The following is a 12,546-nucleotide window of genomic DNA, read 5'->3' on the forward strand; positions in this document are numbered from 1 at the left end:
TCTATGGCCAATTTAGTTTATTCAATGTCTTTGGACTGTAGGGAAAGCGAAGCACCCGGAGAAAACTCATGCCAACACGGGGAGAACATGTCAACTCCACATAGAATTGCCAACTGGCCCAGCCAGGACTCGAACCAGCGACCTTCTTATTGTGAGGCAACAGTATTAACCACTGAGCCACCGTGACGGCAACAAAAAGACTATAATATATATTTTATTTTAAAAAGTTGAAATAACCCAAAAGTTCAACCATCAGGGTTCATACGGTCATGCAAAACCTAAAAAAGTAATGGAATTTTGACATGGCAAATTCCGGGTCTGGAAAAGTTTTGGAAATACAGAAAAACCCACAAGATTTTGGAAAAGTCATGGAAATTACTTTTACATTTAGTCATTTAGCAGACATTTTTGTCCAAAGCAACTTAAGCTGCGGTCACACTAGAGCTTGTGCTTGCAAAAATCTGTTCTGCAAAATGGGCGGGGTTAAACAATATGATTTGACATTAATAAAAGCGATTACTCCATATTTTACATTTCTTTTTTTTAATTATCTTCTATCGGTCTCGCACAATCACCTAATGTGATTTTGCAGGTAAGAATTCAATAAGCTTGAACTTTCGAATGCAGTGAAATGCGAAACTTGTCACAAGTGCTTGCGTTTCTGGTGTGCCGCATTTGCATGCCTATGAATGGAAGTCTGTGGAGTGAAAAGTGCAGTGTGATCACGGCTTTATAATAGAAGTAGTTTTACCTACTATTACTGGTTTAACAAACTATTAAGATTATCTAAAATTAGTTTGACAAATATCTGTGTATTGGAATGGAGGTCAGTTGTTTTTACTTCTTTTCTTTGCCAAAAACATGCTCTCACATTATTAATGCTGTTTAAGCATCATCTATTTTACATAGATATAAAAATAAATTAAAACTATTGCATGTTTTATGATATGCTGCAATAAAATTAAACGTTCTTTATGATTTACCATGCATATGTAGACATTACATGAAACATAAGGTCATGAAAATTGACTTGAAAAGCCCTGGAAAGGTCATGGAATTATTGTAGGAAAAATGTGTATGAACCCTGAACCATAACTGCAATTCTGCAGTTATACTGACAGTAACATTGTCAACATGTATCCATGAAAATGACAAACAAATGTTGTATTACGCATGCCAGACCATTGGTTTTAGATGTCACTTTTGTAAAGAAACGCAACTTTTCTACTCTGCACTCATATGATTATGGTTCTGTAGTCCACCACTGTTGTTTTGGTTGATGAGTACTCGTATATCCATGACACTTCCGTTTGAGTTTTTGTAGTTTGCCCAGAGTTGAAAATCTATCAATCTGTATGTTTTGAACTTTTAAAACCCTTTAAAAATTAAAAATGATCTATGAATATAATTATTTTATGCATGTTACTGTAACATTAATTATTGCACAAATGATCAGCATTAGGGAAAGATAAGAGCTTAGTTCATGGCTAGGACAATAGTTTTAAAGACCAGTCCTTATATTATAGTTCACATTGCCACATCGCACAGAGAAACAAATTCAGGTGATTTCTATTTTATTTTTTTTTTGTAAGTCTGGGACACAGTTACCTTATTAACATTGTGGCATTTGATTCATTAGGGGATGTAATAATTCATTCAAATACAATATGCAAAAACAGTTAAACCTTATTAATTTTATAGTCTTACAGGAAAACCTTAATATCTTTCATAAGTCTTCTAGTGGTAGCAGCATCATCAAGGTAACAGCTTAAGTTCTTTAAACTTTTAAAGATCTTGAATCTTTATTCCACCTGTAAGTACTTTTCAATGTTAAATCAAAGAAACCTACATTTTCTTGTATTAATATGTACTGATTAGTATAAAACTGATTTAATGTATGTTCTATCTTAGTATATTAGTGATATTATGAATTATTGCATGGAAATAGTGCCTTTAACCTGTATTGTTGTCGTGCACCCCAATTGCTTTGCAATCATAAGAAGTGGTCTCTCTACAACCACCACCACCACCAGTATGCAGCTTTACCTGGATGATATGACTGCAGCCACAGGACCGAACAGCCAGTTCACTCACCACACAAGATGTTGGTGGAGAGAGAGACCTTGATAGAGACAGGTCAGTGAAAGGGATAATTTGGAGGCCATTATAGGTGAGGACGAGACGATCCCATTGTGCTTCCAACCAGATAACAGTGTCCCCATTTTTGTGGCAATGAGGATGAGCACCCCCTGCTGGCTTCACCAACACCACCCGAAGCTTGTTTTCCAAGGTGGTCCAGCATCCAAGTACAGATGTACAATGCTGCTTAGCCTCAGTGGGCAACCAATCTTGGGGTACAGAGTGATATTGACAATGCTGACCCAGTAGGTTTGGAAAACCCAAAATTATCCTAATCTATTTTTCCTCTTGTATTTTCCTTACAAGTTACAAGTTCTGAAGGTTGTTTAAATCCAATTAAAATTCTGGACTGTTTGTTGTCGTTGTTGCAAACTATATTTAAGAACTGTATTTGGTTAGTCTTTTGATGAGAGTCATAGCGTGTAAACGTCTAGTGTAAATTAATTATCAAATGTTCTCTAAAATTATTACACAAATAACAACAATAAAACGTCAACAAGTGTACAGACATCAGATGCCTCAGATATAAAGGTTCCCATGGCTTTTGTGTGGTGATAATGAATAGAGAACCGGCGTGTTCTTCAACAAACCATAAATGCGACAACGCGGACTTTTATTTTGAAAAGGAGTGATTCTGCATCTACAGTCGTCTGACAGCTTCTCAAGAAACGCGGAAGTGCCTGTGCTGCTGATTACCATGTTCAGTAGATTACTGACACGTACATAAGGTAACGTCATCGATAAAATAAAACATATGTTTGCCTATATTCAGTTAGCTTAAGGTATCGTTCATAATTAGTATAGAGAAAAACACTTGCAGACGCGTTTAATAGGCCCTCTCGATCTGAATCTCATTCATTCATTCGTTCTTTCATTCATATCCTTGTCCTTTTGTTAAGTTAGCTAGTTGTTTATTATATGTGCAGCAACTTGAAAAGCAATTGAAAGGTTAACCTAATAGTGATATTTAGTGGCTTATTTTCCACGAAATGCATTATCATAAGATGTAAATGTAGCGTTAGTTAATGAATTACTTGGCTAATCATCTAATCCTGTTATCAATCTGTTGACTTTTGGTGTTTTGCAGGTGCATTTGAATGTGATCCTCAGACGGGCCTGGTCAGATCATAAGAAAGATGGGTAGGCGGAGGAAGAGGGTTGCAACAGGTGATGGAGTTCCAAGTCCAAGAAAGGAGGAAAAGGCACCTGCTCCACCACGCAAGGAGAAGAAGAAAAAAACTGACATCGGGAAAGTGTTCATCAATATATCCATCGGTCTGTGCATCTTCAGCCTCATCTGGTTCTTCTATGCTCTTTATATGCGCTCATCCTTAGCCAGAAGGGTTGTGACACTGCACCCCTCTCCAAGGGTCTTGGATGCTAATAGTTCAAGCCCTGCAGTCTCTCCCGAAAGATACTGGGGTTCCTATCGTCCCCAGGTGTACTTTGGGATGAAAACAAGAAGTCCTCGATCTGTTGTGACAGGTGAGGTGTTTTGTATGCTTTCTCTGTGTGCCCAAATTGCTTAGTTTGTGTGGTTTTTACTTGTCTTCGTGGTGTTGTTACAAACATACCTTTTCTTTAGGTTTAATGTGGATGCACCAGTTTGCTGAAATGGATGGAAATCTCAGGCACACATGTGAGCAAGGGGACCATTTGCTGGGCTATGGATGGTTAATGCATGATGGAGTCTCTTTTGGAGTCCAGGAGATCCATGACCGGGATTTCACCCTGACCACAGAGTTCGTCAAGCGCATGGGTGGAGATCATGGGGGAGACTGGACTTGGAGAATCACTGCAAAACAACATGTAAATAACACATCTGTCCGTCTAATTATCTCTCTATCTGTCTGTCTAATTATCTGCTTATCTAATTAACTGTTAGTTCGTCTGTCCATCCGTCCAACCATCCGTCTATCTATCCATCTATCTAATTATCTGTCTGTCTGTCTGCCTAATTATCTCTCTATACATCTGTCTATCTAATTTTCTGTCTAGCTAATTATTTAATTAACGGTACATTAGTCTGTCCAACCGTCTGTCTATCCTACCATCCATCCTTCTATCTATCCATCTATATAATTGTCTATCTATCTATCTATCTATCTATCTATCTATCTATCTATCTATCTATCTATCTATCTATCTGTCTGTCTGTCTGTCTGTCTGTCTGTCTGTCTGTCTGTCTGTCTGTCTGTCTGTCTATCCATCTCATCGTCTATCTGTCTGTCTGTCTATTTATCTGTCTATCTTTCTATCTATCAGTCTGTCTATCTGTCCATCCGTCTATCTATCTGTCTGTCTATCTATTGATCTGTCTATCTTTCTATCTATCTGTCCGTCCGTCTATCGATCTATCCTATCTATCCTATCTGTCTATCCGTTCGTCCATCCATCCATCCATCCATCTATCAATCTGTCTGTCTGTCTGTCCGTTAGTCCGTCCGTTCGTCCTTCCGTCCATCTATCTATCTATCTATCTATCTATCTATCTATCTATCTATCTATCTATCTATCTATCTATCTATCTATCTATCTATCTATCTATCTATATTATTATCTGTCTAGATGTCCATGTCTATAGATTAAAAGTGTTGTTTTTTTATTGTTCGGAAAATTATGTTTACAATTATATGAGCAAAAAATAAATGACTATCATACATTTTTATCTTGATTTACAGAAGTTATTTATTGTAACAGAAGTTTATGTACTAAAATTATTTTTAGGTAATATTTAGAAAACATATTGAAAGACTCCATGTAGGGATTGCAGTGCATCTCCAAAACACAAATGAATTGTCATTTTACATTTTTACATTTTGTCGCTATCAATAAAACAACTTGGTTTTGCCTATTTGATTTTATTAGTTTAAAATATAACATTTTTGATCATCACATATGTTTTTATATACAGTATTTTAGGAAGTAGAGGGCAGAAAAAGAATGATCTTTTGTTTGTACATAAATAAATGTTACTCTGAATGACAGTGGAACAGTATTACACCCATATTTTGATGTTTTATCCTCACAATTGTTATTTGAAACATTACAAGCTTTGGTTTTAATATGGTCTCTGTTTGTTTTAGTTGTTTGGAAATTTAACTTGATGCAGACACCAAAAATGGGAAATCTCATGTTTGACCCTGTAATATAAGTTGTACAGAAAGAAACACAAAATAAAGAAAATTAACTACTGTCAGTACACATGCTCAGGAAGTTAAAATTAATTGGGTCGTTTTATTTATTCATTATTATTTTATTTATTATGATTTATTGTCTCTGTAATCTTTCAAATGTCAGATACTATATGGTAGTTTAATCAGCTTTACATAACTTTACACTTTTCCTGTTATTTAAAAAAAATGATATACAGTTAGAGTGGTTCAATTAGATAAATCAAAAGTATAGGAATATTAAGATTTATGGTTTATCAAAAATGCTTTGTCAATTCAAGTCTTTCTGTTTCTGATTAACAGGGCACTGCTTTGTCGACTCCTGTGGTCTCGCTAATGTTCTACGCTTCCACAGATGGTCAAGGTTCATTGCAGGCTCACGTTGAGGAGAAAAATCGTGTGAGTTCTGTCACAGGAACATCTGAGGAGCTTGGCAACTTTAAGATTACTTTTGGCAAACCGACAGCAGGAGAAGGTGCTAGTGCCAAATATGCCAGGTATTTATTATTCATGTAATAATTATTAACTGTGAATATTGTGTATGTATTTGGTCAGTGGCGCCCCCAGAAAATTTTCTTAGGGGTGGCCAGAAGAGGCCGCACCAAATCTTGGGGTGGCACACAAAAAAAAAATTATGAATTCAGTGTAATGTTATATTTTTGTGTTTGGTAAATGTAATAATGTAGTTTTTATTCATTTAATTAATTCTTCTTGAAATATTGCTATTTATTCCTTGAAGTAATTCAAGAAGTACATGTGCAAACCAAATAAAAATCTATGTTTAGTTTAAAAACACTTTTCATATATATATATATATATATATATATATATATATATATATATATATATATATACATAAATAACTTTTTACGTGCTTTTATTGTACATCATACGGTATATGCCATGTCTAAAATTAATGAAGATTAATGAGTTTATTATTCCCAGAGATGGGTTGCTGCTGGAAGGGCATCCACTGTGTAAAAATGTGCTGGATAAGTTGGCGGTTCATTCCACTGTGGCGACCCTGGATTAATAAAGGGACTAAGCCGAAAAGAAAATGAATGAAAGAATAATGAGTTTATTAATAACCCAAACAAATGATCAAACTGAAACAAAAAGGCATTACTATACACACTCACTGTACCAAATAATATCATTTATCCATATTACTTTTTGAGCCATTTTATTAATGCAGCTTCTTCTATTGATATACTGTACCTTAAGGTAAATATTAATTTGCCATTGCTGTCTATTGAAGGTGTGTGCGTGCTGTCAACGACGATCGGGAAGGGTAGTGGTGGTTCTAGTTTAAATGACACCCTGGGCGAGCCACCCTATACACCCCACCTCCCTTGAATTGTTAGATTTGTTATTCAATAAATATAAAAATTTATTTATATTTATTTTAAATAAATACAATTAATATTATTATACAATTATTATTCTGAATAAATAACAGAAATCAGTCCTAAATATTACAGGAAAACAACAACTGGAGTGATATGCCAAGATCACTTAAGAAACCTTTTGCATGAAAATTAATTATGACAATTCTAAAGAAAACAAAAAATGTATTATAGAATTATCTGTGGTCTTAGACCAGATCTGAGAAATCATGTTATGAAGTCTTACCTCCCTGACTCATTATCCCTCCTTTCTGCTTTAAAGGCATGCTTAGTGAAAGTAACATCATCATCATCATCATGATATTATATAAACTTTAGTCGACTTTCACCTCTGCACAAAAGGCTGTTACTCCGTTTCACGGCGCATGAGCGGCGCGTACTGTATTTTGTCGGCGTGCATGCAAACAACCAACCGGGATTCACACAGGAGTGCGTGAGGCGCGCGGGAATGGTTTTCTGCGCGCATGCGTCAGTTTGCTTTCACCAGCATTCAGCATTGAACCAGCACTAAGGGGGAGAGACAATGAATCAGCTACATCAGTAACACCAACAATAATTTAGTGGCTCCATTTTATTTATTTAAACGTTGTGGATTTATAAGTACATAATGTCAACAGCAAAATTATATTGGGGTGGCCAAAGGGGTGGCCACAGGGGTGGCCAGAGTTTACCCTTGGGGGCGCCCCTGTATTTGGTCAAATGCAGGATTTTATTTAATTTTAATTACTTTCTATAATATGGGTCATTGGATTTTAATGCAGAAAATGCTTATTTATTTTATGGAATCAAGTCATAAGAGCATAATTAGCTGATGTTACAGAATGAGGCAGATTTAAAATAATAAAGCAAAAGTATGCTGTACGCCTAATCCAAACACAACTTGGACTACTGCCTGTGAACATTAATGTCTTCAGAGTTGCACTGAGAGCCATTATATTAAAATGTTTATTGCAAAATGCCGATATTATGTACACAAACAAACCCCAAAGTCTTCAAAATATAAATTTGCTTTCGTGATTGTACAGTATACAAAAATTATTAAGTTCCTATTTAACACAATCAGTAAAAAAACAATAATGAATAAAAAAAAAACAATTACTTGTACATATTGAGCTGTACTAGTCAATGTACAGTTGAAGTCAGAATTATTAGCCCCTGTTTTTTTCCCCCCCATTTTCTGTTTAATGGAGAGATTTTTTTTTTCAACATATTTCTTAACAATAGTTTTAATAACTCATTTTTAATAACAGATTTATTTTATCTTTGCCATGATGACATTAAATAATATTTTACTTAATATTTTAAAGACACTTCTATACAGATTAAAGTGACATTTAAAGGCTTAACTACGTTAATTAGGTTAACTAGGCAGGTTAGGGTATTTAAGCAAGTTATTGTATAGTGATGGTTTGTTCTGTTGTTTAAAAAAAAAAAAACTGCTTTTATTCTAGCCAAAATAAAACAAATAAGACTTTTTCCAGAGGAAAAAAATATTATCAGACATATTGTAAAAAATGTTCTTTCTCTGTTAAACATCATTTGGGAAATTAAAAAAAAAAGAAAAAAAAATCAAAGGGGGCTAATAATTCTGACTTTAACAGTATATACAATATAATAAAAAAGACTGAATATTTGCAACATTTGTTTACAGAGCAGTGAAACAATGAGTAATTTATAATGAAATTTTATTGGAGCTCAAATTAATTTTTAAATCTATTTGAAATATTGTACAGCTCTTTAAGAACAAAATTATACTTGAATTGTATGCAGAGCAGACGAGTGAGGGAAAATTAAATACTAAAACATCTTATTTCAAATTACTCTATTGTTTTACTTTATTTCTTATATCTTTTCAGATATAATTTCTTGCAAACAAGAAGCCCTGGTCTTGATAAGCTGACAGATATAGTGAAGAACAGCCTGAATCACAAGTTCATTTTCAGTCCTCCCAAAGGTGAAAAAAGGTCTTATTTTGCTGTGGATACTTACAAAGTAACTAACCACCAGAATCAACAGAACGATCCCAAGATGGAGAGTGATTTTGTCGTGCATCAGGTGACTGTTCAAACACCTTTTCAGATTGAAGTCTTGTTTGAATCCGGAAGTTTCCGTGAACGACCGAATCAGCTTGTGGGCTCTGTGCTCACGGATGAACTGGAGAAGCGTAAGGTGGCATTTGATGAGAAGTTTGAGGCTACGTTTGGTCTTCAAGCTAAAGGATTCACATCTTCACATATCAAATTTGCCAAGGCAGCTTTAAGCAACATGCTTGGTGGCATGGGATATTTTTTCGGACCATCGGTGGTGCAGTCGGTTTACAATGAACACCCCGTGCTTTACCCTGAGGGGCCGCTGTTCACAGCAGTACCATCGCGATCTTTCTTTCCAAGAGGCTTTCTTTGGGATGAAGGATTTCATCAGCTTCTCCTAAGCAAATGGGACACCCAGTTAACACAGGAGGTCTTTGCACACTGGCTCGATCTGATCAACATAGAAGGCTGGATCCCACGGGAGCAAATCTTGGATGATGAAGCACGCAGCAAAGTACCATCTGAGTTTATAGTGCAGCACAATGAAAACGCAAACCCTCCCACGCTCTTCCTGGCCCTACAGGAGCTGCTGGAGCAGCTTGATGCAGAGTTAGTGTCCTCTCAGACCATGCTTCCTTTCTTGAGAAAGTTGTACCCTAGATTGCAGGTTTGGTTCGAGTGGTTTAACACCACACAAGTTGGACCTGTTCCCAACTCCTACCGTTGGCGAGGAAGGGACAAAGACACCAATCTTTTCCTAAATCCCAAGACGCTGACCTCTGGCTTGGATGACTACCCACGGGCTTCCCACCCATCTGCTGATGAAAGGCACGTGGACTTGTATTGCTGGATGACCTTAGCCTCTGGTGTCATGGCAAATGTTGCACGAATACTTGGAGAGCCCCACCAAGTATATGAAAACACCCATCGTAGTCTGAGCAATAACGACCTGTTGAACGAGCTGCACTGGTCCGAGAATCTACACGCATTTAGTGATTACGGAAATCATACCCAAGCAGTCTCACTTCAGCAGGAGAAAGTGTTTGTGCCACCTGGACAACCACGGCACCAGTTCCCAGTTGCTCGATTGGTTCGTTCTGTCCGCAGAGCCCCTAAGCTGCAGTATGTGAATGCATTAGGCTACGTTAGCCTATTTCCATTCTTGCTACATATTTTGACACCAGACTCGCCAAAAATTGAGCATATATTGCAAGCCATTAAAGATCCAGAGCGCCTTTGGACACCATATGGCCTCCGCTCACTGTCCCGCGCAGATCCACTCTACATGAAGAGGAACACAGAACATGACGCCCCCTACTGGCGTGGACCCATCTGGATCAACATCAACTACCTGGCTGTTAGAGCACTGCATCACTATGGCAGCATAGAAGGGCCATACAAGGAAAAGGCAGCTACCTTATACCAAGAGCTCAGGACTAACCTCATGAATAATGTTTACAAGCAGTATCTGGAAACAGGATACATTTGGGAACAGTACAATGATAGCACTGGAAGGGGGCAGGGAAGTCACCCTTTTACTGGCTGGTCGGCTTTGACTGTACTTATTATGGCTGAGAAGTATTAAAAATCAGTAGCAAGCCAGAATCGAGTGGTAAATCAAGATGCTCAACTGGTGCCATATGTTTGTTACAACAAAGTGTAATTCATTCTTAAGTGATTTAGATAATTGGTGTAATTTTTTTATTTGCTTGTTTAATGTAATAATCTGGAAGCCTGTTAAATTATGTCAATTTTACATCTGGTTTAATGTGATTATATCCTCAGGTTTGAAGCGCTGAAGGCTTTTTCTGGCTCAGACAATACAATGTCATCTGTGTGAACCAGTAGACAACAGTGCACTTATTTTGGTCCATTGCTGTTTGGCTTCATTAAAGAAAATAAATCCAAAAGTTCTTATTTCTTTAGTTTAATTAAATATTTTATTTAAATATTGAAATAATATATTCATAGATTTTCTCATATCTTGCTCTTTATGATTTTTTTTAAACCGTTGTGTTTTTCTGATTGATAAGATTTGCTTTATTTTATTGTGTGTAATTCATGTGTTATGTGTGCTGTTAATTAAATAGAAAAGATGCAAGTAAAGATACGAAAGCGGTCACTGGAATGTTATCTTTTCAAAAAGTATACTTTTGTACTTTTTTAGGTAAAATAGATGCACCCCAGTGATAGCTTTTGTATGCTTTAATTTCTAAGCTTGTATACAGTCGCTGACAAAAGTCTTGTCGCTTATCTATTTTGTACAAACGCCTGCTATTAATCTGACTTTTAATCAACCAAATGTTAGAAGTTAGAAATCGCTCATATGAAAAGCTAAACCTCTCTCAAATGATGTTTGATGCACTGAAATAAATTAGTTTCACTGAAAAAAGATGTATCATTTAATCAAGAAAGAAAGGTCAAATTTTAGTAAGACAAAAGTTTTGTCACCTTTACAGAAATTGAACATATTTACTGCAAAAAATATATAACAGTGCATTAGGTTGTGGTGCTGTGAGATCCAAATTTAATATTTTGAATGACTTCCATAAGCTTTTAGGACTGCATACATGCGGTTTGGCAAGAATTCATACAATTTATTGATAGAGTCATTAGGAATAGCACAGAAAGCAGTCTTGCATGCCTCCCAGAGTTCATCAGTATTCTTTGGTTTCCTCTTCCATGTATTCTCTTTCATCCTTAATGATGTTCATGTCTGGTGACTGGGCTGGCCAATCCTGGAGCATCTTGATCTTTTTCGCCTTGAGGAACTTTGATGTGGAGATGGAAGTATGCGATGGAGCACCATCCTGCTGCAGAATTTGCCCTCTTTTATGGTTGAGAATATAAGAGGTAGCTAAGATTTCCTGGTATTTTAGACTATTGATGTTGACTTGCAACCTGCAGATCCCTCGCACACCCTCATACTGGATGTAACTCTAGACCTTGTTTTACGTACTTTTTTTAGGTGAATCTTATATCCATGCAGACTCTAGGACAGTGGTGTCCAAACTCGGTCCTGGAGGGCAAGTGTCCTGCATATTTTAGTTCCAACCCCAATTAAACACACCTAACCCAGCTAATCAAGCTCTTTCTAGGTATACTAGAGTCCCAGGTAGGTGTGTTGGAGGAAGTTGGAGCTAAACTATGCAGGACACCGGCCCTCCAGGACCGAGTTTAGACACCCCTGCTCTAGTAGGTCTCCTTCAATATTTGCGGCAACCGGTGTAATTCAACAAAAGATTCATCTGAAAAAAAAAAAAAATCTTCCGCCTTGGCAAATGCCACACGTATTTTCTTTTTTTTTTTTTTTTTTTTTTTTTTTTTTTTTTTTTTTTTTATTAGAATATGCAAAAATCATACAAATACAAGAAAACGTCAACAAATAACAAATACAAAGCAACGAAACAAAAACAAAACAAAAACAACAACAATATAGTCATGTACTGGTATGTGCGTGAGTGTGTGTGTGTGAGTGTGTGTATGCATGTAAAGGTAACTTGGTGGACAGGTCAGAGTACATACATAAGGAACAATAACAGTCAATAAATGAAGCAAGTGTCACAGATATAGATAAAACATATAGAAAGAAACCAGTCAGAGGTAGGGAGTAACAACAATGCTTATTAATGTATGATAGTAAAAATTAGAGTAAAAAGAAAGAAAGGACAACAGTAATAACTGACAACAATAATAATAAATCACAAGTGCTACACAAACTACTACTACAAAAAGTTACTTATATTACAACTACTACTGCTTCTACTACAGCCACAACCACGACTACTACTACTACAA

At 36.3% G+C, this 12,546-nt stretch overlaps 1 protein-coding gene across 3 annotated transcripts; it reads left to right on the top strand.

Moving 5' to 3' along the window:
* The first annotated feature begins 2,829 nt into the window (after positions 1-2,829).
* On the top strand, positions 2,830-10,658 carry mogs (mannosyl-oligosaccharide glucosidase). Of its 3 annotated transcripts, none has more exons than XM_073948174.1 (5): positions 2,830-2,921; positions 3,227-3,624; positions 3,725-3,948; positions 5,616-5,809; positions 8,575-10,658. In XM_073948174.1, the coding sequence occupies exons 2-5, from the start codon at positions 3,276-3,278 to the stop codon at positions 10,331-10,333; spliced, it is 2,526 nt and encodes an 841-aa protein (XP_073804275.1). In that variant the 5' UTR covers positions 2,830-2,921; positions 3,227-3,275; the 3' UTR covers positions 10,334-10,658.
* The last annotated feature ends 1,888 nt before the right edge of the window (positions 10,659-12,546 follow it).

The sequence above is a fragment of the Danio rerio genome, chromosome 1 (assembly GCF_049306965.1).
Source record: "Danio rerio strain Tuebingen ecotype United States chromosome 1, GRCz12tu, whole genome shotgun sequence".
Lineage (NCBI taxonomy): Eukaryota > Metazoa > Chordata > Actinopteri > Cypriniformes > Danionidae > Danio > Danio rerio.